The 26,713-nt window shown below is 45.6% G+C and overlaps 2 protein-coding genes across 2 annotated transcripts in view; both read right to left on the bottom strand.

Annotated features, from left to right (window-relative positions):
• The window catches only part of CAD (carbamoyl-phosphate synthetase 2, aspartate transcarbamylase, and dihydroorotase), a 52,332-nt gene extending 46,814 nt beyond the window's left edge, over window positions 1–5,518 (bottom strand). Inside the window, 2 exon segments of the mRNA XM_054989360.1 lie at window positions 1,435–1,574; window positions 5,366–5,518. Of these exon segments, the coding sequence (XP_054845335.1) occupies window positions 1,435–1,574; window positions 5,366–5,450 (225 nt within the window). The 5' untranslated portion in view covers window positions 5,451–5,518.
• An 8,326-nt stretch (window positions 5,519–13,844) lies between these two features.
• Window positions 13,845–20,304, bottom strand: ATRAID (all-trans retinoic acid induced differentiation factor). The gene is made up of 6 exons (XM_055000028.1): window positions 20,084–20,304; window positions 18,999–19,070; window positions 18,008–18,079; window positions 16,028–16,149; window positions 15,027–15,127; window positions 13,845–14,769 (listed from the first exon to the last, which is right to left on the bottom strand). Exons 1-6 carry the CDS (start codon window positions 20,302–20,304, stop codon window positions 14,665–14,667), a joined length of 693 nt encoding a protein of 230 aa, XP_054856003.1. The 3' UTR covers window positions 13,845–14,664.
• Window positions 20,305–26,713: the final 6,409 nt, after the last annotated feature.

Raw genomic sequence — 26,713 nt, 5'->3', positions numbered from 1 at the left:
ACCATTTATGCCATCACTCCAAGTTCAAGGACAGATCAAAGATCAGCAGCACAGATGTCCTAGAACCCAGGACTGACTGTGGGCTGGCATTCCCAGGAGATACCCCCTTCTCATTCTGCACAACAGAAATGCTCCTCAACTTCTGATACTACAAAGAGGATGCTGTGAGGAAACTGTCAGCCCAAAGCCAGGTTTGGGTGAAAATGACTGAACGTACGTTCAGAATTGTGTTTTCAGGCTCTGGCCTAGTTCAGATATGCACTCGTTCAGCTAATAACACCTGTGAAGCAGTCTCTGAGTTCCCCAGTGATTTGACCTTGGGAGACTCTTCTCAGAGAGGCTCCATGTTCACTCCCTAGATTTTATACAACTGAAATGTTAATTAACTGCTTGGCCTTGATTGGCTCTTGAGTTGCCGGGTGATGCGCTGAGTCCTAAGAAAAGATGGCTTCTCAGCTCACCCGGCTCCCAATTCTTCACCTCTCTGAAGATGCAAATATGCCAGAGAGAAGCTGAAAGCAGTATGCTATTTATCACCTCAGCATGTTCCTACGCCAGACCAGCCAAGCATGGGAGAGGGCTCGCATTCTGATGGATGGGTGAGATAAGTAACAAACGGATGCTGTACAGAGATGCGTAGGTAGCCAGTTCTCAAGGTTTTAGATAGGCAGATTTTATGTAGCAACAGTAAGGTGTTCTTGTTTTAATGTTTGTAGCTTGGGTAAGACTGCTGTATGCTTTTGCAAACTCTCCTTAAGCTGCAGAGGAGTTAGCCGTGTTAGTCTGTAGCAGCAGAATCAAAAAGCGTCCAGTAGCACCTTTAAGACTAACCAACTTTATTGTAGCATAAGCTTTCGAGAATCACAGTTCTCTCCGTCAGATGCACTCCTTAAGCTAATGAACTTAATTTTTATTTAAGCTGAGTCTGGAATGCATTGCTTGGGTACGGGTACATCCCAGAACCAACCTGGAGATTGGAAAGCCAAGGCTTTTGGGAAAGGAAGAGCTTTCAGTCTCAGAAAGAGAGAATGTGTCCCACCTGCCTGACTGCTGAAGTGGCTGTGATTAGCACTCAGAATTAGGAGGAAAGGAGGTGGCGTTTCCTTCAGACGGCCAGGCAAGTCTAAAAGCTTATCTGATTGCATCCCCTTGTCTAGCAGAACTTGCTGACAGACTAGGTGTGTCCACAAACCGAGAGCTTGAATGCCAGGTTAGTTGAGATCTATTTGCCAGGCCAAAGCCAGAACCAGGAAGCTGTAGCACCCTTTATCCTGGGCTGGAATAATCCCACATACTCAAGTCCTCTTGGTGCCTAGAAATTGGATGCCAGCGGCAATAATCTAAAATTGCAATAATCTAAAATATTTATTCACCTCTCCAGAGTGTTGGTACCTAAAAAACTGAAGCAGGCTCTCCTTGCTGTCCCATACTCACCCGGCTGAGTCCACACTGGTCCAATTCATCAGGAGGAACGCCATAGTTCCCAATGAGAGGATACGTTAGTACCAAGATCTGGGATTTGTAGGAGGGATCCGTCAGTGCTTCGGGATATCCCACCATGCCCGTCTGGAAGACTGCAAGCCAAGAGGGGGAAGCACATAAGAGATCAGCAGCACAAGGTCATGCGGAGACTGCATCCATACTGGATTGACAAATGTACTCAAGACACACATACATATACCCCACTCAGGGCACAAACACTACAACATCCTGCCCACAGCAACAGGGGTTAGACTCAGCATCACTACATCCTTCCCTTGTGTCCAAGGATCACCCACAGCAATACTACTGAATAATCCCCTGATTAGGAGCCCTGTGGCACAGAGTGGTAAGCTGCAGTACTGCAGCCCAAGCTCTGCTCACAACCTGAGTTCGATCCCAGCGGAAGTTGGGTTCAAGTAGCTGGCTCAAGGTTGACTCAGCCTTCCATCCTTCTGAGGTCGGTAAAATGAGTACCAAGTTTCCTGGGGGTAAAGTGTAGATGACTGGGGAAGACAATGGCAAACCACCATGTAACAGAAGTCTGCCAAGAAAACGTCATGATGTGATGTCCCCCCATGGGTCAGTAATGACTCGGTGCTTGCACAGAGGACTACCTTTATCTTTAATCCCGATTCCTGCCCCCAAGAGACCACAGAGGCAAGTCCCAGAAGTTTCAAAAAGACTGGTTAAGAAACATGGCAATCCTGACCTGGCCTACCACTCCCAACCATTCTTCCCCTGTGTCCAATTTCTATCCAACAATAGTTTAAGGACACACTGACCCTGATGCTGCATCTCCAGCCATCTCAGGTGACAGCGAATTAGAACTGCACCCGACACTATCTGGGTATCAGGAACTCCTATCACGATGCACCAAGGCAAGAAGAGCTCATAGAGCACCGTGATATGCTAACTAGTCACAATGAAACACAAATAAAGAAACTGAATGTTCATTAGTGCAAGCAAAACATCATAATACAGCTACAGCTGCCAATACACATCAGGCACAGAAAAACAGTCAGTTGAAGGACAATGAAGTGCAAAGTGCAAAAATACAATAAATGCAATTCAAAGTAACCGTGGCAGGTACAAATGTATGCAAATGTAACAGTCAAACTGGAGATGTTCACAAATGGAGATATACACTAAGTCCACTCAGGATCCAAATGAAGGTGAGTAAAAGAACATTGAAGCAATGCAAAGAACAATGATTGTAGTAACCACGACGGAGGTACCGGTGTGTCCACCCATTTCCTGTTCTCTTCTTCCTGGCAGTTACTACTATGTAGCAGTTATTCAAAGTACACACAGCATAACACATCATCTCCAAATAGTAAAGAATGAAAAGGCAGCACATGATGCACCAAGCAAGAAAGGGCAAAGAAACCAGGAAAAGCAGGGCTGGCAGTTGTCCAATCTCTCCAAAGTCCATATCCAGGAAGCCCCCTCCTCAAGTCTCCTCATTTTGAGTTGTTTTTACACAGAGAACAAAACCACAGTGGCTTTTTCAACAGACATAATGCATCACCCTCCCAGATGTGATATTTCGTGCTTTTTGATAAGCCACTGGTTTCCAAAAGTCACAAGAACAGACCAGATGCATCACTCAAGAGACAATTAGACCACCAGTCCCATTCAGTCCTTTCCACGTCATTGTGTCTAATGGCCACTGATAGAGCTATTATCCAAGAATTGGTTTAATCCACTTTTAAAGCCAGCGAAACTAGTGGTTATTACTCTATGAACAAAGCCAGTAACTGCGACCCCCACCTGCTAGAATGAAGCAGCCCAGCAAGCCTTAGTTTGGAACAGCTTTCAGCACAGACCATCTGAGAAAGGGTCTGATTCTGTTCAAAGACCAGCAGCTTGCCTGGCAGTACCGGAAGTATGATAAGAACAAACAATGCTGAATAATTTTTATATATCAATATATAGTATTTAGAAAGTGCAATGTGCTGAACATCCCAGAACAATAATAAATACAATAAATATTGTATTTATTACAATATTACAATTTATATTCCAACCGGTGAAGATAAATCCTCTTGAAATTCTCAATCCTTGAAGGAATACACAGTGTAGTCCACTTGAGAATTTCAAGAAGTCTTCACCTAGAAGAAACAAACATATAAAGTTCATGGTTATATCACTGAAAGACGGTTGTACTTACCTGTTATTTACCTGTTGGATTTAGCTACACCGGTTGGACTGTGCAATATTGGATTTAAATTATTCATCTCACTGTTCATTATAATAGGAAGGATTTTAGATGCAGTTCATATTAGCATTGTAGTTATTGTATTTATCATTGTATTTATTACTCTATTGTATTTATTATTGTTCTAGCACATTCAGAACATTGTACTTTCTAAATATTATATATTGATATATACAAATTATTAAGCATTGTTTATTCTTATGATACTTCCAGAAGGGTTTTCCCTTTCTCTTTGTGCACCTTGGTCCCAGAGGTAGCCCCTTTCTTTTTTTGGCTTCTTTTTTGGGGGGCCTGGCATTACCAGCGCCCTGCTGCATGCAAAGAGCATGCAACTTTACTAAAGCACAGCGGGCCACACTGAAAGCCCAGGGCTGGCCATCAAGTCCATCTGGATGCAGCCAGCCTCACATTTTGGCCAGCAACTTTCCTATTCCAAAGAGCAAAAAGACCCTCTCAGGAGGAAAAAGAGCAGATAGCTATGACAGGGGAAATGGGAGCCTCGCATGGCTTTCACTATTGACATTTTTAAACAAGACACTGGTGAAGCGAAGCAGTGGATTCCTGTATGAATTTAATTGAGCTGCTGAAGATGTTCAAGTTATTCTACAACTCGAGCAAAGCAGCTACAAATGCCTGGTTTGCACACCAGAGATTCGCAGCCCTTATGTCTGAATCATAGAATCATAGGGTTGGAAGGTGCCTCCAAGGTCATCTAGTCCAACCCCCTGCACAATGCAGGGGATCTGTGCCATTACATTGTGTCAGTGGACAAACTAAGCATGCAGCTATTTTGCGAGTGAGACAGCATATTTTAAATGAGACACTGAGCTCATGAAAGGTAAGAAAACCCTCTGGATCAGATCAATAGTCTATCTAGTCCAGAGGCTTGTCAGACGCCACAAGGAAGGAGGCAAGCAGGGCCCTCCAACAACTGTCTCTCACCTGCTGATTGCTCCTTAGCAGTTCATAATCAACAGCATTCTGCTATTGTGGCTAATAGCCAATGACAAACCTACCCTCCATAAATCTGTCCAGTCATCAAATCTATCTAAGCCAGTGACCATGACTGCCTCTTGTGGCAGTGGGTTCCACAAGTCAGCTATCCACTGTATGAGAAACTGACTCACAGCAACATCATGCTTAAATCAAGCCTTATAACAGCGCCGGTAAAATGATGCAGGGAGTGAATTAGTTAGGAATAGGGGAGGGCAGCAAACACCTGACTAACAAGTTAAATAACTGAGCACTGAACCTGTGAATCTACCACCCAGCTGGAGAGAAAGTCAGAAGGATGCTCTAGCGCTGCCTAAACGGCCTGACTTCCCCTCTAGCAGATGCCTTCTAAATCGGCCTGAGAGATGCTGCAGCCCATCCTGCCGTTCCCAGGCACACCATTAACCTGCACGCTGCGCTTGCTCAGAGGTACTCTTTACCAGCTGCAGTTGACACGTTCCTGGGACAGCGAACTTTGCTGCCACTAGCCAGGTCGGGGATGTCACTGGGCAGCTCCGTCTGGAAGTTGGGCACCGCTTGGCCCACATGGCTTCACGATTCGCCAATGATCCTCCTCCCCGCCTCCACGGGCATGCTTCTCAGAGGGGCTGCAACCGCGCCCCCCCCCCGCCCCGCCTTCCCCCCATGCCTCTGCCCAGCGAAGGGACTCACCCACTTCCCCGGCAGCGGCGGCCCCCGCGGCCCCGAAGAAGCGCCCGCGCAGCACCGTCCCGTCCTCCAGCACCAGGCTGCCCATGGCCGCGCCGCGCTCTGCACGTGGGGAGAGAGACTGGGGTGGGGGGCGCGGCCGGGCCGTTCCGGGGAAGCGGGCGGCGGAGAGCGGCGTGGAGCAGGAGCGAAAGGAGGCGGAGACGGCAGCGTGGCCGGCCTAGAGCTTCGGGGAGGGGAGGAGCTGAGCCCAGCCGGGAAAAGCTGGGAGGAAATGACCCGCCGAGGGGGCGGCGCAGCCTGGAGAAGGCGCCTCGCCGGGGCGGATCTCGTGCTCTGCCTGCGCGGTGTGGGCTCCTTCGTCTGTGTTCCTGTGCCTGCCTGCCTCCCGCCCCCCCCCCCCGGTCTACAATGAGAGGATAACAGCGATGACCTATTTTGCAGGGAGACAGCGTCATTTATGGGCTGGGAACACTCAGGTATTACACGGATGCTAGGTTAATATTGCATTACTTGGAGGAGAAGGCTCCTCTGAGCACATGCAGACCGCATTGCCGTCCCCAGCACTGGTAGGGTTGCCAACTCTGGATTGGGAAATTCTTAGAGATTAGGAGGTGGAGCCGGGGGGGGGTCGGGGTTCCACAGGAATATAATGCCACCCTCCAAAGCAACCCTTTCCTGCAGGATAACTGATCTCTGTAGTCTGGAGACCCGTTGTAATTCCGCGAGATCTCCAGGCCCCACCTGGAGTTTGGCAACAGACATGTTCCCAGTTTTCGCAGACTAGGAGTTAAGAAAGAGTTCTCTCATAGACTTGCCAGAGCCCCGGTACATTCTCCCCCGTCCCCCGGATTTACAAATCAGCAGAATTAAGCGGTAAAGTTTGCATTGGACCGGACCTCTGAAGACTACAGGAGAGGGTGACGCGTTTTAATGTTCCCGTGTATGGAGAGGGGGACCTCGAGCATGAAGCAAACCTGGCATGTCAACGAGGATTCAGTCCTGGCTGAAATGATACCGGGCGTGTAGGAAAATCTTGGGCACGTGTGGCCAGCGGTCTCATTTAAAACGGGCCCTCAAGTTCGCTGAGCAGCACCGGCCCTGTTCCCGTGCTAACGTGAATAATGTGTGCAAAGCTAAGAAGTCCCGGTTTTAACGTATCAGCTATGGAAGCCGCAACTTCCGCTTGAGTGCTTGTTACTACCTTTGAACGAGAACTCTGCCCCAGCTGCTTTTTTATGTGGGGGTTCCATCATGCAGTCTAAACAGTGTAGTATAGGAAAAATGGTTTCTTGTAGTTTTTCCGGAACTACAATGCCAAGACCACGGCCATACAGCCCGGAAAATCTACTATCTACAACAACTAACGTTCTCTGGCCATGAAAGCCTTGGATAGCTGTCCTCCAGCTTTCAAGTTGTAACATACATACAGCTACCAGAGAATACTCATTCGATTATGCTGACTGTATAAATGGGCTCTTGGGAGGTGGCATGGTAGAACCAGATCTTGGAAGTTAAGCAGGGTTAGTACTTGGATGGGAGACTGCCAAGGAAGACTCTGCAAAGGAAGGCAATGGCAAACCAACTCTGCTTCTGATTTGCCTTGAAAACACAGCAGGGGTCACCATAAGTCAGTTGTGACTTGATGGTACTTTACAAACATAAATGGGTCTACACCTCCACCCACAAATGGCAATAAGAGAATCCAGGACTTCTCTCCATGCCTGCTGGAGCAATTCCTACAAATGAACCAGGTGGCTGTTAAAGGGTTATTCATACATGCTGGGGGAGACAATTACGACAGCCATCTCTACAATGTCCAAGCACTTTTTGTTCTTAGCTCAACCGATGTACTAAGTCTGTAACCCATTTTAAGACACCAATAGTCTAATCCTCTACATATTTACACAGAAATAAGTTCCACTGTGTTCACCAACACACCTGAGATAGTGAGCATAGAGGCACAGACCACAGTTTAGTGGGGAGGGGTGGTTTGCAGTCCTTTGTCCTTTATTTCCAGTCTGCATTTCTCACGGAGAGTCAAGGCAAATTATCAGTGCAATGGGAAAAGTGTAAAACAGAGGAGATGCAAAATCTGGATTACATAAATTAGGAAGCAATGCAATAAAAAGATGGGCATACAATAAACAGTGCCATAAAATACAGCCCTTGTCCTTTTTTATAAGCAGCCAGAAGAATTCCATTTTACACATTCTGCAGAATGATACAAGTGTGGCAGCCTTCCTGACATCCTTAGGCAAACCATTCCATGAAGTGAGATCCACAAGAGACAAAGCTCAGATACAGGCATCCTGCTGCTATTACTCATATGCAGGGTGGAACTTTTATTGTGTTTACCGTGCTGTGCCTTGTGACTTCTGCCATTTACTCTTCTTGAGATCAGGAAGAAGGCAACCAGATATATAGGATACTTGGAATGTGCCAGTTTAGCTAGCCATGCTGAGACAGTCATTCATGAACCATTGGTATAGATTCTGCTGAAGCATCGCTGAATGCATCATGCTCATGTATTTGGGGCCAGCAAAAGAAATATCAGCTCTGAAACCTGCCTGGAAGCCATTTAGTTATTTAAAAACATTTTCCCTGGCTTTCTTCACAGTTTAAGGCATAGGTTTTTTTCTTTTCAAAGGGGCATAAGATGAAAGTGCCCAGGGTAATGCCAATCACCACTTTGGGGTCAGGAAGGAATTTTTCTCCAGGCCAGTTTGGCCAAGGATCCTGGAGGTTTATTGCCTTCCTCTGGGCATAGAACAGGGAGCCATTGAAGGAGGTGCAGGGTGGAGTTCCTGAGCAGGGGAAGCAGCACAGGCCGAGGCAGACAGAGGGCCTGGGGATGGAGCTTGGGCCCCCTTGCAGGCCACTAGCGCCCTCGCTTCTCTTGTGCAAATGAACCACTTGGTGTGGACACCACACCAGAGCCACTGGGGGCCATGGGTGAGAAGGCCATGAGGGAGGGGGCCACCCTACCATGGGACCCTGGCTTAGCCCCCCCCCCCCCAGGCCGAGGGGGGAGCCAGGAGGAGCTGAAGCTGGCCGGTGCAGTGAACAAACCCATCACTGGGGGAGTGGACACGGCAGTCTTTTTTGGAATTCAGTTTGGAATGTAGATTTTATATAGTGATGCTCAACTTTGATAACTTGCCTGCTATTGCTTTGTACTCTGACTGACTGTACACAGACTGAGGGTGCAGGAATAAATATGCATTCACTTGACTTAAAGTCCAGGCCTGGGTAGTTGAAGAGTGACAGACTGACCTTCAAGAAAACCAATTGCTCAACCCTGCAGGCAAGTAGATGTGAGCAGTGTGGCCTGACAATGTTGACTGGAAATGCCATTGGTTCACCACACAGGCTAGGGACCTTTTCAGCTGCAAAGACTGTGAACTCCCACTCCAGGGAAACTTGCCTTCCTTCATCTCTGACAGCATTTTGTTGCCATGTAAAAACCATTCTGTTCAAGAGGCTTTGAGCTTCGTTTAAGTGGCCCTATTAGTGTTGACTGTAATTCTTGATTTTGGCTCTTAGTGGTATTAATGTTTTTGTTGAGTTATTTACTGCGCCTCCTAAAGACGTGACTTATCTGCTGTTTTACTTATATTTTTGCTGATTTAAACTGTTGCTTTAAAGGCAAAGCATAAACATTTTAAATAAATAAAGGACATTTTTATCTTATCTTAAATAAATAAAGGACATTTTTATCTTATCTTAAATAAATAAAGGACATTTTTAGGATTTATCAAGTTATTCCAATTATTCAATAATATCTTAGCTACAAACAAAAAGAGGGGGAGGCATATAGGAAACAAAAAAAATACAGTTATTTGCACAGTTTTCCATTCTGGTTCCTCATTAAAGTTAGTCAGGGCTTTTTTTCTGTGAAAGAGGTGGTGGAACTCAGTGGGTTGCCCTCAGATAAAATGGTCACATGGCTGGTGGCCCCGCCCCCTGATCTCCAGACAGAGGGGAGTTTAGATTGCCCTCCATGCCGCTGAGCAGCGCGGAGGGCAATCTGAACGCCCCTCTGTCTGGAGATCAGGGGGCGGGGCCACCAGCCATGTGACCATTTTCAAGAGGTTCCGGAACTCCGTTCCACTGCGTTCCAGCTGAAAAAAAGCCCGGAAGTTAGTGGATCCTTTATCACAAGCTACCTTGCTGCACAAGAAGCGTTTATCTTCTGAAGGAAAACCTTTGCCATAGCTGCCATAAAGGCTACCTTGGTTTAGCAGAAAGAGGTAGGAATGCTACTGAAATCTTTTCCCCGTTTAAACCATATCTGGTAAACAATGACTGAATGAAGAACATCCTCTTTCATGATGTCTGCCATCAAGAACTATTTTCAGGTTCGCTGCCCTCATCCTCCCTTGTTTATCTCACATGTAGATTTACTGACAAAATCTTTGTGGGTTTGCCCTGCAGTAATACTCCTGTTAATCCTGAGGCTATGGCATCAGTTCCGAGCTTTCCACTGAACGATTATATTTCTTATGATACGTTATTCATATGCAGCTGCCTTATACTGAGTCAGACTGTTGGTCTATCAAGGTCAATATTGTTTACCGAGTGGCACCAAATGTCCAGAAGCTCAGGCCGAGATCTTTCACATCACCTGCTGCATGCATCTTTTGATTGGAGCTGCCAGGAACTGAGCCTGGGACTTTTGGTATGCAGGGCAGATGCCTTACGACCCAAACCACCTCCAGTTCTTACAAGGGGAAGATTACGAGTTCACCGGATTCCTTCATTCCACTCCAGCACCCTTACTGTGGTGTATTTTGTTCATGAACTTCCCCCAGCTCCTGAAGATTTTCAGAACAAGCAGCGGGATACAAGGGGAAAGGGAAGGCAGGAAAAGGTTTCTTCCACCAATACCTTCTGTGTTCAATACCACAGCATAAGGGGTAGTAACACAGTGTTCCATCTGCTGCTGCTCTAGATAACACTGTCCTGGTTTTACGGGCTAGTACTATCCCACGCACTCTAACTCTGATCATCAGAAGAGAAATTTGCTCTGTTTTCAGGGTTTTTTTTATGAAGCTTGGAAGTTCTTCCATGCACTGCAACGAAACCAGAAATATAGCTGTCACCAGCCTCAGGTCCCCAGGGGTGGGTTTTCAAGAACACACATGCTTTCGGGGGCAAGAGACCTTTGCATCCCAATTTCCTTTGACTAACCCTAAGCTCAGAGACTGCGGAAACAAAGTCTCCAGCAGTGCCAGGTGTTAATCAATAAATTGGCCCTATTAGGCCACTTGCCTGCTGAGTTCCACTAAAATAGTTAACTAGTAGCTGGGCCAATGGGCCAAGGTGCTGGATTCCGATTGAAGCCCCAAACACCATACAATAGTAATGAGTAAATAAATAATTATGCATAAAGATTACAAATACAGAAAATGTGCAGTCAGGATAACAAAAACAAAGTCTACTTAACAAGAAATTCTACATTACTTAGCAGGATCCTCTGCCTATTGAACCAGATGTTACCTTGCAAAAGCAAGCCTCAAAGCTCCAATAATAACAGAACACCAAGGACTAGCTCTCCAGGCCAGTCCAAGAACGGGATGGCCGAGGGCCAGCAACCTGTTGTACTGCTGGTCCAAGAACAAGGAACCATCTTAGAAACGTCCATCTTTATCTCTTATCAGCCAGCAATGTAGGAAGATTCTACAAACCAATCAAGAGCCTTGCTAAGACAGGAAAGCATGGCTGTCTGCAATTGTCATGCCCGCTCATCAGCGCAATTATTATCCCCAACTTGGCTCTGATAGCTTAAGATGGAATGCAGGGGATGAACATTTCTTTCTCTGGCCTTTGGCCTTGGTGCTCCTATGATCTCATTTGCACCTGTGTTCTGGAAAACATATTCAGGCTTATCTCCCTGGGAACTGCTTTACACCGAGTTCTTCTAAGTTTCCCAGAATCCTCTCTGAGGCTTAATCAGGCCAGCTTGCTTTAGCTTGTCTGGCCAAGAAGGGCTGGTTCTTGACAATAACATCTTTGTCAACAATGAAAACAAAAGACACCAGGCAACTTACTTGAATCTCAAAAGGCATCAGGTGGTATAATGAACGAAAACACCAGACCTCTTTACTGGATCAATCTCAGAAGATCTTGTGTGGACATTAATATCCATTCTTTTTGCTCAAATCTATCTGTTAGAATCTTCACAACTTCAGTGTTGAGCTACAACTCATTTAATAGAATACCTATCATTTTAAAAGAACCGTAAGTGCAGTTTGTAAAAAAAATGTATCACAGTATTATAATTCACTTAATTTATGTAATAATCCTTAGAATATCCACAGGAGAACTGACTAATCATTAGAAAACATTTAACATTAACTCAGGTCAGATCTGTTCATTCGATCTTATAAGGGCCTTCCATAGAACTATTTTTAATGTTCCACTGCTTATTTCCTTCCCTAGAAAAGCACAGCAACTAAACTCACAGCAAATTTCATTCAGCAGCCTCTTTAATCTTTTGGATTAATCACTCCAGATGAGGAAATCGAAACTTCCACAGCTTCACTTGACCTTAGTAGCTCCACCAATTTGCCAGACTTTCAGTGAAAGGTGCAGCCGATTCCCAGAAACTAAATTTAATCGTTGAACTGATTAAACTTGGCAGAAAAAAATCACTTGCAACAATACCTTTTAAATTAGTTTTTTAAAAATCCATCATGTGCACGTTTGCAGATCATTCAGATTTCTTACAGCGTGTCCTATGCTGTAACTGAACTAAGGACCTGGGAAAACTTAACAAACATGGATATCTAGTCTACATCTGGTAGAAATGACGCCACATTTTTAGGGCATTTAGCTAATGTGCACTCAAAGACAATGCAGTTGTCTTATACCAGTTCGCAGGTAGCTCCTGCCTGCAGTTTCCACTGAGAGTGGTCATTTGATCAAGTCCCAAGTCATTTACAAAAGGAAAGCATTTCTACTGGGAGCCAAAAAGCCATTGTCTGAGACAAAGAACAAAAGCATCTTTGAGGTAAACCAATGGCCAGACTGGCAATCACGTGACAACAAATAATTCTGGGGTGAGCTGAAGTTGTTAGGCAAAGAATTCAACCGAGGGCAAATATATGAAGGAGAAGGGTAAAGGCCCAGGAAGCAAGTGCAAGAAGGCCCAGGAAGCAAGTGCAAACCACACTAAGGATAGGAAGGGTCCTTCACCTTTTGGAAAAAAAATTGTTTGACAGCCTATCCAAGAGACCTGGATTCAAACAACTCACTCATGACTCAAAACAGTGAGAGTTCAAAGACCACTCCTTTTCAAACTCAGTTCCTTGTTTAACACACAGGATTACTGATTGAACCAGTGCTTTTTTTTGAGCCGGAACACCTCAGAACAGCATTCCGGCACCTCTAAAAATACCCACACCACGTGGATATTTTTAAAATGCCCTGGCCATTTTGGGCCCATATCAGGTCCCAAACGGCCCCGATCAGGCTGCTGCTGGGGAGGGGGAACATTAAGACAGTTTGGAGACATTAAGACTCTCTGAAGAACCTGAAGTGTCTGAAACAATAGCAAGAGTGACAGCGGAGGAAGAGCTGGATCCATCTGAACTTTAGTGAGATCTCATCTTAGTCTACTTTGTAGTTTTGATGGTAGTAGAGAACATTCATTTCTCTGCCACCATTGTAGCTACATGTTGTTATCCAATGATGCTTTTCTAGACTGTAGAATATTTAAGCCCCAGGGAACAGACAGTGGATGTCTCAGAAGCATTCCGCGTTGCAGTCCACATTTTATGGAACAGCCTGACTGATGAAGTTAAGAGGGATCCCAGATTTCTGCAATCTATGCAAAGTTGAATTATTCAGGAGGGCTTTTTTTAACACAGATTGGGCTGTACTAGAGATGCATTGAGAAAAGGATAGGGACTGTAGGCTATCCTACTGTGTACTCTTTGTTGCTGTAAGTATGTTCCTATTGGGTAGTTTCTGCATAGTTTAATATATCTGGTTTAATCACTTATGCTCTGTTTCATCAGGGTTTCAGCTCTATACCGGACTTCTGCTTGTTTTCAAATTGCTGCAAATTTGCATACCCTGTTACATGGTTTATTGAATGTCTCAGCTGCTTATCTTATTGACGTACAACATATAAGCTACCTTGAGTCTCACTGTGAAAGGCGGCTTGTAAATAGTGTAAATAAATAAAACAAATATGTGCAAATGTTCAGGCTTAGTTTTAGGTGAACACAAGGACCCTGGGAGTGAAACAAAATGCTTCCTAGGTTTTAGGAACAGATTTGAAGGGGGAGAGAGAGGCAGCATCAAGCAGGTGTTTAGAGAGGAGCGTCAAGGCAAGGGGCAGCAAGCGAAAAGGGGAAATGACATTTAAGGGAGCATGCATTCTTCAGGCAGCTGAAAATGATGGAACTGGAGAAGCAAAAGTGAGGGGATATGGTTACAACACCCAGACCTCTTTTTCCAGGGATACAATCAGTTCTTTGCACCGCAGAATTCTTTATTACTGCAACATGGGAGGGTTGGAAGTCGATCCCAGAAGCTAAGCAGGGTCAGCTCTGGTTAGTACTTGGATGGGAGACCATCAAGGAAGTACAGAGTTGCTATGCAGAGGAGGCAACGGCAGACCACCTCTGAATGTCTCTTGTCTTGAAAACCCCATGAGGTCACCATAAATTGGCTGTGACTTGACAGTCCATGCATATGCACAGACAAGTGGCTTGGGGTGGCTTGCAGAAGCTTGACAGCAAGAGAATAAGAAGCCCTTGGTTGGAGGAACAGGGAGCACGCCCTGCTGGTCAGCAACGCCTCTTCCTCAGCATAAGAAAATCGGAAAGTCTTTAAACAGTCAAAGCAACTGCTGAAATGCTTCCAGGCAACTGAGACAGTTCCTCTCCACACCATCAGTACAGGCCAGTTCACTTGCAGTTGTTACAAATTCAACAGACAACCCAACGATATTCATCCAACAGTGAAGCAAAAAAACGGTCACCCCAATCTTCTTACTGGATTGAGTCCAAACAAACTGCCAGATCCAGTCCTGTTCTACTGTGTGCTTCAGTCTGGGATGGAAGTGTATAGACAAGCAACACATATGGTGGCCCAGGCAAGCTTCAACAAGACGGCATCTGGCTGCTCAGATCGAGTGTTTTGGATCAAAGAGCACTGCGCAGGAAAATGTGGGGCCACAGTTTGAAGCCATAGACCTGAAAGGATCACAAAATGGAGAGGCCACAGCCATAGCAACAGGCAGGGGGGGGCGGGGAAAGCCGTCTCTTCAGCAGGTGAAGGAGAGGCCATTACGAGGCCTTGACTTTGCGCCGTTGGGTGACCCAGAGCAGGATGGAGAGGCCAATGGTGACAGCGCCCAAAGTCCCATAGAACAGCAGGTAAGGAAAGGTACCCTGTAAAACAAAAACAACCGAGGAGACAGCATTCTGAGAGGCCAGTGGGTTACTGCTTATACCCTGCCCACAGGCATGACTCTAGCCATGAGGCCCAGGAAAGAAATTCCTGCATTCCAAGGCTGAGTTCCTGTCCAGGCTTCCCTGGGACAGAGAGCCTCCCTGACTCCTTCTACTCCCTCCTGTTAAGGAACAAGAAAAGCCTGTCCATTTCTCTTTGCACTCTTGCTCCCGAACACAAAATCGCATCAACACACCTGACGTAAGCATTTGTAGCCATGGTATGGGCCTACACAAAGGCACTGGGGCAGGCCGGGTCCATCAGGAGCACAAAGTGAGTCCTCAGGGCACAGCCAACCTGAAGAGAAAGGGCAGGCAGTGTGAGAAAGATGAATTCCCTCTTTCCAGCGCCTGCTACGCTGGCCCCACAGCATCTGGGCACCGATAAAGAGCTTAATGCTTAAGTTGAAGAATTGCAAGCTGCATCCCCCACACTGCTCTCTTGTCCCACTACATAAAGTGCTTGTGCAATCAGCTCACTTACTTCTGTCTGCCTAGAAGTCTTCTCAGCACCCAGATCAGCTGCACCACACAGTCCATACATGCAGAGCGCAACTATACTCAAGGATCTTCAGTGACATCTCAAGGGATCCTGCATGCAGCTCTTGGAGTGTGCTGTGCTGCACTGGTAGTCCATCCATCCAATTGAGCCAACCTTGCCTGCCTCTCTTCTCCACCCCACAGCAAGGCACTTCTAGCCCCCTGAAGACCTAAGACTCTTCCGTGACTTTCCTGGCTCACCCTAGCTTAAATGCCTCGTGCCTCCAGTAACTATCCTCTACATCACCTTGGCTGCTCCTGTCTGAAGATCTGTTCCGTCCCCTACATCAACTAACTGAGTCTACCTTATTGCTGAGTTTAATGTTTTTAGGAACGGCAAATTTAGAATGGAAGCCCTCTTGGCAGTATTGTGCAGCCACGGTCTGCCCAGTTCATCTTGAGGCATGGGGCAAGAGGCTTTCCAGCAGCAGACCTTCCTGAATGGTGGGGTGTAATCGCCCCCCACTGTACTGTCCACATTGGGGAACAGCTAAATGCCCTAGAAGCATCACTTAGCTACTCCCTACCAACATCACTGCCAAAGGGGTCCCAGAGTACATATACAGGTGATGTCTGGAATGCCCTCTTGCTCATCTATTCCCTCTGTCAGTTTTTGCTGTTCCAGAACTCTCATATTGCATCCCCCTTCCCATCATACCAAGTCCCCCTGAACCATTGCAGGGGTTCCTCTGGCCTTGGCAGATCCGGATGTGTCCTTGGGTGGTGATATTGTCCCACATGTTGCTGCCTCCAGGACAATCCAGCTCCACTGGTAAAGCTCTGGGGAGAGATGAAATATTCTTAGAGGCAGGCATGGGACCCACGCTGGCTTCTGCCCACAACAACCCCAGAAGCAGCAGCCAAAATCCACATCCCAGCTACAGAAAGTAGAGGGAATTGACTGGCTGGCATGACCCACAATGAGCTGCTAGCCCTTTGTGGAACTCATCAGGCGGTATGGCGTTGGTTGCCATCAATTTGCTTTTGACACCCAGCTCTTTCTCCCGCTGAATAAGCAGCCTGAGGCAGAAGTTTTCTCAAACCTGTCCTGGTGCCTGGATGCCATAGTTAGATGGCTAAGACATGGCTGAAACTGAATCCATTTAAGATGGAAGTCATGTGTTTGGGGAGGACCGGGCTTCTGGAGGGGGTGCAGCTACTGGCTCTTGATGGGGTCCAGTTATCTTTGGTGGATTCTATGAAGGGCTTGGGGGTTTGGTTGGATACCCTGCTTTCCTTGGCTATGCAGATGTCCACAATGGCAAGGTCCGCATTCTACCAACTTCACTGGGCTTGCCAGTTGGCTCCCTACGTGATTCAGCTACAGTCACCACAGGGCTGCCCTTGAAGATGTTCCAGAAACTGCAAATTGTCCAGAATGCAGCTGCTAGGCTCTTAACCAATTCATCATGGTCTCCCAATATGCATCTTATTTTACGGTAGCTGCACTGGCTTTCAGTTGGTTTCCGGATCAAATTCAAGGTGCTGGTTTTAACCTTTAAAGCCTTACACGGTCTGGGACTATCATACCTGAATGACCGGCTCTCCCAATGTGATCCCCCATGAAGTGTGCATTCTTCATCTCATGGCTTACTGGAGGTGCCTGGGCCCCAAGTGGCTTGTCCCTCTTCCACCAGGTCAAGGTGGTGGCCCCATCCTGGTGGAATGCTATATCTGACAATACTCGTGCCCTGTGAGACCTATCTAGGTTCTGCAGGACTTGCAAGGCAGAACTATTTCGACAGGACTTTAACCAGCCATGATGAATATGGAATCTTTTCCACCTGGTTGTATTTCTGGGACCTCTTAGTTGCAGAGTTATGTTTTTAGTTTTAACCAGGGGTCATTTCGTAGAAAAAGAGCTGGAGGAACTCATTAGCATAACTCATTAGGATATGCCACACCCCCTGACATCACCTATCCTGGCTGTTTTGGACTCAATCCTGGCCATTCAGGGCTGAAATTGGGCCCAAAATGGCAAAAAGGGGCTGAAAATGGCTGAAAAGGGGCCCAAAATGGTCAGGATTGGGCTGCTGATGAGTGGGAGAGTGATCCACCACCCATCAGAGGCCCGATTCAGGCTGTTTCGGCCCCAATCCAGGCCAAAACGGGCCCAAAATGGCCGAGAGTCAGGTGGGCAGGGCCACCTGCCATGTGACCTCTTTGGGGAACTGCCGGAACCGTGTTCCTGTGCGTTCCCCCTCAAAATGAGCCCAGGTTTTAACATATATTTATTGTTTTGATTGTTTTTAATTTTGTTTGTTTGTTGTAAACCGCTTCAGGCCTCGTTTGAGGGAGAGACAGTATAAAAACTAAAAAATATATAAATAAACTCCTTCAGTTTCCATCTTAAGCAAGCCATCCATTACACGGACATATGAAGCTACCTTATTCTGAATCAGACCGCTGGTCTGTGCAGATCAGTTTTGTCTACTCAGACTGGCAGTGGCTGTCCAGCATTTTGGGTAGATGCCTTTTCATGTCACCTACTCCCTGATCCCTTTAAAAGCAGGTGCCTGGCATTGAACCTGAGACCCTCTGCTTGCCACTTAGAAATTCTACCACTGAGTCACGGCCCCTCCCCTCTCCTTTTCTCAGCAAATATACTAATGAGAGCCACAGGATTCCTGATACTTACAGAGTTTGCAGCTGGGTGAATCCTCGGAAGGCATCCTCAGGGGGAGGCTCCAATTGGTTGACGGTCAAATCACTGTAGAGAGAAGGGAAGAAAAGCCACTCGGGTAATCAGCCCCGCTGCTTCACTTCAGACCTGTGAATGACTTTGTCCTCCAGAGAGCTGTCACCACTTGCTCTGACTGGGATTACTGAAGTATAGGGACCTTGCTAAGACTTTCTTTGTAACCTGAGAAGGGGCAGAGGTGAGAATGTCAATAACTGTCTATGCATTGAGGGAGAGATTACATATACCCTCACTAAAGATACACACATTCTAGTGTGGACATAACAATTAGAGTGTTGAACTAGGCCTGGAAGACACAGTTTCAAATCCCCACTTGCCATGAAACTTACTGGGTGATGCTGGGCCTGTCACTCACTCTCACCCTCACCTACTTCCCAGAGATGTCATGAGGATAAAATGGAGGGGAGAGAATGGCCCTAAGTTCCTTGCACTAAATAAATAGATAGATGGCATATGCGCATCCCAAAATGACACCTCAAACAGCAGGCAGTAATACATACTCTGTTTCCCCAATTCCACACAAAAGCAAGCAAAGGCTCAGAAAATCACCATTCCCATGCTCTCTTGGAGTGACAGGTGCCTTCAACTTACAATTCTGGGGAGGCTGGGTCCCTACATTGCCTCCTCACTTTGAATTAAGGAACAAACTAGACCATAGGGGCATTCTCAAGGATGCCTGACAATTTGAAGCAGTGAATTCTTAAGTGGAAACTGCACGGGGGGTGGGTGGGTGGAGCAATTCCGGACCGGCACCATGTTCTTTTTCTAATCTAGTTCTTTCAGGCTCTGCAGAGCAATTTAAAGGCGTCCCCAGCTACAAACTTGCTTCACAATCCCCAGGAATGGCCACACTCTGGGCCCTAACAGCCATTACTCCGTTCTGTGCCTTATAGGAGGAACCTGACATAAAGCAGAAGGGCAAACTCACATGACAATAGCAGTGCTGGCCTCCCGAAAGCTTGGACACAGCTGACTCAATGAGCAGTTCCCCAGATCCAGCCTAAAGAAGGGAAGAAAAAAGGATAATCAAGTTTTCCTGCTACCTGGCCAGGCAAATCCAGGCTCCCTGCCCCTACAAGTATTTGTGGAATGTAATTTTACACTGGGCAGGAAGATCCTTATGAAAGCTTCATCTTGTCAAAAGTATTCCATTAGTCTAGAAAGGTGGAGTCACTATATCAACCCTTTGTGTTTACACTAGAGAGACTGTGTACTGCATAACTAGGATCTGGCAAACCAAGATTTATAACCCTGCTCAGGCATGTAAACTCACTGTATGAACTTTAGGCCAGTCACTCTCTACCAGCCTAACCTACTTCAAAATTATCATTGTGAGGATTAAATGTATGGGGAAAATGGCAGTGCAAACTATTTGGGCTCTCCGCTGGGGAATATAATGATCTAAGCTGTTGTGGGAATAGCACAGGGAAAGTAGACCCATGTACATCATTTATTTTATATTTTATTGAATTTGTAGCCTGCTCTCCCCACAAGCAGGCTCAGAGCGATTAACAACCATCCTGAACTTATAGAAGGGGAGCATAAAAACAAATGTGTGCTATGTACCCTCAAGATGCTTCCACCTTATGGCTATCCTATTAATTAACAACCTCCGAAACGTCCTATCATTAACAGCCTCGCTCAGATCTTGCTAACTGAAGGACGGTGATTCATGTTTGTAGACCTCAAGAAGGAAGGGCAGAACTCGGCCCCCTTGACGGGCGTAACCCCTCCTCCCAACAGCTGCTGAAGACACATGTGAAGGGTGGTTTTAAATCCTGAAGAGCTGCAAGTTTTAGGGGGCGGGAGGACTGACCCATTCATACATGCGCAAATTCGTTCTAACGTTCCATTGCCTGTTCTGGGTAAACGACGGCAAATCTGCCCCCGCTCCCCGCCGGACGCCAAATCGCATTCGACGGTACTTGGCAACCGCGCCGCGCTCTCTTTCCGAGGCAAGTGGCATATTCCTGAGCCCCTGGGCACAGCCCGGCGCCTTCCCGGCAGACTCACCCGACGACGGCCGCCCTCTCCAAACAGCAGCGCCCCAGCAGTCCCGCGCCCGCCCGCGCGCCACAGAAGCCGGCCACCGCGGAGCCGTTCCGCACCGAGCCAGCACAGCAGCCGCTGCAGATCTGCGGGGCGGGCGGAGCAGAGCCCCAGGCCGCGGCGATGGCGCCCCCCAACAAGCATAATAGCAGCCCCGGCGCTCCGGGCCGGCTGGGCGCGGCCATGACGGCTCACATGACAGCGCATGTGAGTCGTTCGTCCCTCCCCTCGGAGGAAGCTGCCCGTGTCGCTCCCCAGGTTGGCCAGGCGAGGGCAAGGCAGCTCCGTTTGGCACAACTCTGATCCTTTTACGTGCCAGCAGCGAAAAGAATCTCCACTTCGCTCCTATCCAGGGGTCAAACAGCGGCCACCTCTCGTCTGCAAGCTCGCAAAGCAGACCCTGCCTGTCCCCAGCTGGTGCAGAGGAATCCTGCCTCCTGCTTTGCTAATATACAGGCCTCCACATTTTGAACACGTGAACACATCATCTGCTGCCTGATCCTTTTAACTGAAGATAGTGGGGATCGAACCTACCACTTACTACATGCAAAGCAGATGCTCTACCTCTGATCCACAGCCCCTTCTTTACTTGGAAGCATTTTGAACTGGGGAAATGGTGGAGGGGGGCTGTTAAAGCTTAATTCATAATGGGGGGGGGCTGCTTTTGCACCTAAACTATACATTTGAAGGTCCAGTCACCCAGTCTCACATATTAAGAGGAACCCAAGCTTAGTGGTAAATGGTAGAAAGTCAGCCAGGGTTATTAAACAGAGGCTGGAAGGACGGCTTTTAAACCTCAATTCTAGGCACCAAGGATTCTATGGTATCTGTTGGCTGACAAATGTTTGTTTGTTTCATTGTTGACACAATTTGAATGCCAGCACTCCAGTCCTGCTTGAGTTGGCTCACAGCAATAAATCAAGCCAAACACAATAAAAACAAATTATAACAATAAAAATCCAATTAAAACCCCAATCAAAAATAAAACAGATCAATAAAATCCACCACTAAAAGCTAGCAATGGCCTGAAAGCACCTAAAATAACACAGCAGTCTAAAATAATACTGTTATGTATTGGTCCTGCTTCTATCACAAACAAGGCTCCTGAAGTCTGCATTGTCATTGGTTGTTTAGTGCCAGCGGCAGCCAATCATAATAGCACAATAAAGACCAATCGCTATGCTGTAAATAAGTTACAATGTATATAGTTGATGCAAACAAGGGCTTCTAGTTAGGTGATTCTTATAGGGTGTGAACAAAGCTGGGGCGTGGTTTGGAGGTTGAAGTTGTGTACAAATATTTGCAGCTTGCTGCGGGTGTTTCAGAGATGTTGCTGCTGAATAAAGAGCTTGTTGAAATCTCTTTAGAGTCTGAACCTACTACTTAACAAATACAACACTCCTCAGACTAGGAGAAGGCTATAAAATAGCTGTCATTAAAAGCCTGGGTAGCATCACCTTGATAATCTGCACATGAACATGTCCAGTTGTTCAGAGAAACCTGCAGCTCTGGTTTTGGATTAGAAACTGAGACTGTTTTAATTACCATGCACATAGAGATAAACAGATCTCTGTTGTTAAAGTATGAATATGTGGTTCTTGTGAAACCTTCAGCATTGAGAAAGCGACTATTTGCAAAGCAGTCCAAATTACATAGTTATGAGACTAATTTATTTGCAGCAGCACAAAGTATGTCAAAATTAATCGATTGCCGCATTGCATGCATTTCATTCATTCAGGGTCAACTGAGGCAATGTTTTTTAAGGTGAAAACCAGTGATGTGGAGTGATCAGAGTTTCAGACCCAAGTTCAAATCCCCACTTTGCCATGAAAGCTTGCTGGGTGACTTGGGGCCAGTCATACCCTCTCAGGCTAGTCTACATCACAGGGTTGTTGTGAGGATTAAAAGGAGGAAAACAGAAAAATGTCTCTTTGGGTCCCCACTGGAGAGAAAGATGGGATATAAATTAAGTAAAATTTTTAGAATTGAACCATTTAACTTGAACATATTCTGCAAATAAGGGAGCAAAAACATATTTTAGAACTTTAGGCAGTATGAATTAAAGCGGCACAGCTTGAGAGGAGAACATAGGTGCATCTGCAAACCTCTGTTCTCAAACAGCAGTGGCTTTATTGAGCAAGAGGTCGTTTCACTTTTATTCTACCGCAGCTCAACTGGCAGCATGGAATTGCTTTCCTGCTAAATATACTATTGGTTTCCTTTCTAGCAAACCTGACCACTGTTGGAAGCTAGAACCATGACAGATCCCCCACTCACAGATGACATCTAATCCAGCAATAAATCAAAAAATTACAACAGGAATTGGGACCTGAATCACCCATGCTATCCGACATGCTTTTTTGTTTTGCCTGCAACCCATAAACTCTTATTGGCCCTCCTCTCTTGTTGTGTGTGAGAGTATTTGCTCCTCCCCCCTCCCCTCTCCTCCTCTATATTTGACCAGTTTATGTTGGCCCTCAATGCATCTGACGAAGAGAACTGTGATTCTTGAAAGCTTATGCTACAATAAAATTGGTTAGTCTTAAAGGTGCTACTGGACTCTTTTTGATTTTGCTTGTTTGTATGTTCCTATTGCATTTATATTTTAAAATGTTATTTTAATGCTTTTAATGTTTTAATTTCTGGTGTTTACTGCCTTGCAGACTCCATTTGGGTGGAAAGGTGGCACATAATTTTTTTAAATAAATAAAATAAAAAATATCTAGTTTTCACCTACAGCTCTCAATCAGGCACAGCTGCTTAAATATGGGTCTCCCCTTTCTCAACACCTCAGACCAGGGAAGTCTTTTAACTCAGCTCAGCTGGCAGATCATTCACATGACTTTAATGAGCAAAAAAACAGAGACTTTGCACTCCAAGCATTCCAGCAATTCCTTGCAAGGCAAAAATATTGCTAAATGTGTTTCAGAATCTTCTGTGATCTTGCATAAGATGCTGCATGGGGGTGACATTGCTCAGGGCTTTGTAGTTTGTGTCTTTGGGATCAGACCCATTACCTGGCCAGGTGAGCAGGAAGTTGGCAAACTCCATGCTACTGTGCTCTGGAACTATTGATCACCTTCTTGGCTTTGTGTTGTTTTCATGTGGGAACGCACTATGCATGATGCATTACCAAAAAGACTTCCATTGTGATGACATGTGAGGGGTATGTTAAAGGAGGGTCTCTGTGGGGTGCAGCGTCTCTGTGTATTAAAATGATACCACCTCCCAAGCGCAAGTATAATTGAGCGTAAGATGCTTTAACACAACCAGCTGCATTCCATATTCAGACACCAAGAGAATGAATCTGGGCACTTTGGATGGCTCCCCTGTGATTGCGGAGCTCTCTTCCACTGCCTAAACATGAGTCACTTTTTATGGCAGCTGTAGTGGAACAATCATAAAAACTCCCTTCTAGCTATTAATAAGATTGGCAAAATGAGAAGGAAGTTTGGAATGTGACACTTTTATCTGACTATACTGCAGATTGGGAAAGGTACAATTAAATATAAGCAGATGCCAGCATGGATAACAAGTAAAGTTAAGGAAGCCATACAAAGTATTCTTCAAAAAGTGGGTGATGTGGCATAATGCTAAAGTGGATGGGCTACAGCTCAGCACTCTGCGGATTTGAATCCCACCACTGTCACGAGCATAGCAGGTGGCCTTGGGTCAGCCACTCCTCTCAGCCCCAGCTCCCCAGCTGTATTGTGGGGATAAAGATAACACTGACTTTGTTCACTGCTCTCATTGGGCACTAATTTGTCTAGAAGTGCAGTATACAAGCACACTATTATTATGTTGTTATTAAATGAGGTGACTAAAAAGGAACATAGGCTGTGACAAAACAAAGTTGATGAAAGCCAAGGGAAAGAGAATATGAAGATATTGCTATAAACCATTTAAGAATGTCTTAAGATGCATCAGAAGCAGGAAACTGACCAGATGAATAGCAAGATAGTCCTTGGACAACAAAAAGGCAAAAGGATTGCTGAAGTAAGACAGGGAGATTATAGAGAAACCATTTTTTTCATGAAGAGCTTTGGAAGAGCTGAATCATATGGAAGAGATAAGAAAACTAATTCAGAGAAGAGGCTGTGGCTTAGGAAAAGAGTTTCTGTTTTGTATGCAGAAGGTCCCAGGTTCAATCCCTTGCATCTTCAGTTTTTTTAAAAAGACCAGGCAGTAGGTGATGTGAAAGCCTTGGTCCCTGGAGAGCTGCTGCCAGATCAACTGACCTTGATGGACCAATTATCTGATTCAGTATAAAGAAGATCAATCCAAATAGTATACACGTAACTGTTCAATATCAGTGCTCTCCTGATAAAACCACAGAACTTGTTATTAAACTCAGCATCCCTTCCAGAGGATTGGAAGGTTTTGAACGTAACACCATTTTTTAAAATAGGGAGCCAGGAGACATTCAGGAAATTACAGGCCTAACTTTATTCTAAGTAAAGTGATGGATTAATAATTCTATCTTTAATTATAGGCACATAGAGTAACATGAATAATTCTGGCTTCCATAAACTCTGCCTCTCATCCTTATGCTACTACTCTCTTTACTCTCACCTAATGCCTAGCAGGACTTATGTCCAAGCAAATACCTACAAGATTACTTGTTGTAGATTTTCTGGGCTGTATGGCCGTGGTCTTGACATTGTAGTTCCTGACGTTTCGTCAGCAGCTGTGACTGGCATCTTCAGAGCTGTAGCACCGAAAGACAGACACTGTGTCACATTGACACTGAGAGAATTCTGTCTTTCGGTGCTACACCTCTGAAGATGCCAGTCACAGCTGCTAGCAAAAGGTCAGGAACTACAGTGCCAAGACCCCAGCTATACAGCCCAAAAAATCTACAACTAACGTTCTCTGGCCGTGAAAGCCTTCGACAATATACCTACAAGATTAGTATGCAACCTGGAATTTCTCCTGGAATTTTAACTGATCTCCAGACTACCAAGATCAGTTTCCCCATTTATCATTTGTCTCATGGTGTTTCTGAGCAATATGTTAGGTTTCATACAAACTCTGCTTAGGTATATTGCAATTCTCTAACCGAATCTTCTTATTCCTTTGTTAATATTATATTTGAAAACTGGTAGTATATTATAAGCTATCTGTTTTTTCTTGTATTATAGTTGACTTTAACATTGTGTAATTTTTTTCTTGTTTATGCATTGTATGTTGTTTTTAAAGTTAATAAAAAGTTTATTAAAAAAAAAAAAGATCAGTTTCCCAGGAAGAAATGGCAGCATTGGAGAGAACTTATGGCATCATACTCCTGCTGAGTACCCTCCGCTCCCTAAACGCCGCCCTCCGCAGGCATTACCCTCAAATTGTCATGAATTTCCTGTTGCAGTTGGCATTGGCAACCATAGTTGTACATAGTTAAGAGTCCAGTAGGACCTTTAAAACTAACCAACTTATCTGTAGCATAAGCTTTCAAATTAAGTTGGTTACAAATAAGTTGGTTAGTCTTAAAGGTGCTACTGGACTCTTAACTATTTTGCAACTACAGACTAACATGGCTAACTCCTCTGGCATAGAGACTATGAATGGTTATCACATTATCACAGGTAACAGATTTCCTTTACAGAGGCGTGGTCTGGGGGAGCCCAGTGATGCCTGGTGTGGGCTTTCGGGGACCACAGTTCTCTTTGTCAGATGCATCTGGCAGGGAGAGCTGTGGTTATCGAAGGCTTATACTACATAGGAATTGGATGCTTTTACTGCTGCAAACTAACACGGCAAACTGACTCCACACCAAAAGGAGATGTTTACATTTACTAGCAAAGGAATGTTTTGGTTGCCTCCCCGCTAATTGCATCCTGTCCCCTTCTGATATATGTCTCCTTCTCTCCCCTATCTCCCCTCCTCTTCTGTATTTGACCAGTTTGGATCATGCATCTGATGAAGAGAACTTGATTCTCGAAAGCTTATGCTACAATAAAATTGGTTAGTCTTAAAGGTGCTACTGGACTCTTTTTGATTTTGTTACTACAGACTAACACAGCTAACTCCTCTGGATAGTTCCACATAACACTCTTCCCCATACACCAAGTTGGAATTCATTCTGCCGAGTGTGTAGTTACAGCAAATACGAGTCCAGCTTTGCCCTGAATTTTCCCGTTCCCACAATTAAACAACCCCCCTGATGCAGGTTTTGCTTGCTACCCACAAATCTCAGTCCACTCACAATTATTGTTGTTGTTGTTATTGTCATTTATAGTCCGCCTTTCTCACTGAGACTCAAGGTGGATTACACAATATGAGATTAGTACAATCAGTATCAAGTATATTTCAATACAGTATCAAGGACATTTCATAAACAATACCATAGCGTAAATTATTGTCCTGCCCATCAGATAGGGCACTTTCTTACAGGCCACCTAACCTAACACTGATTTAGCAAGTATGGTATGCAAGCTGTTATACCACAGACAGAAAAGATGGAGTCCCTACCGATGAAACATGTTACATTACTTCTACATGGTCTGGACATTAGTTTAAAGCCATCTAAGCTAGTGGCCATCGGAACATCTCACAAGTTAATTACACGTGAAGATTCAGAAGTACTTCCTTTCATCCTGT

This window comes from Eublepharis macularius, chromosome 1 (assembly GCF_028583425.1).
Source record: "Eublepharis macularius isolate TG4126 chromosome 1, MPM_Emac_v1.0, whole genome shotgun sequence".
NCBI lineage: Eukaryota > Metazoa > Chordata > Lepidosauria > Squamata > Eublepharidae > Eublepharis > Eublepharis macularius.
Note: the sequence above shows the minus strand (reverse complement) of the source record. Positions and strands in the feature narration are given on the sequence as shown.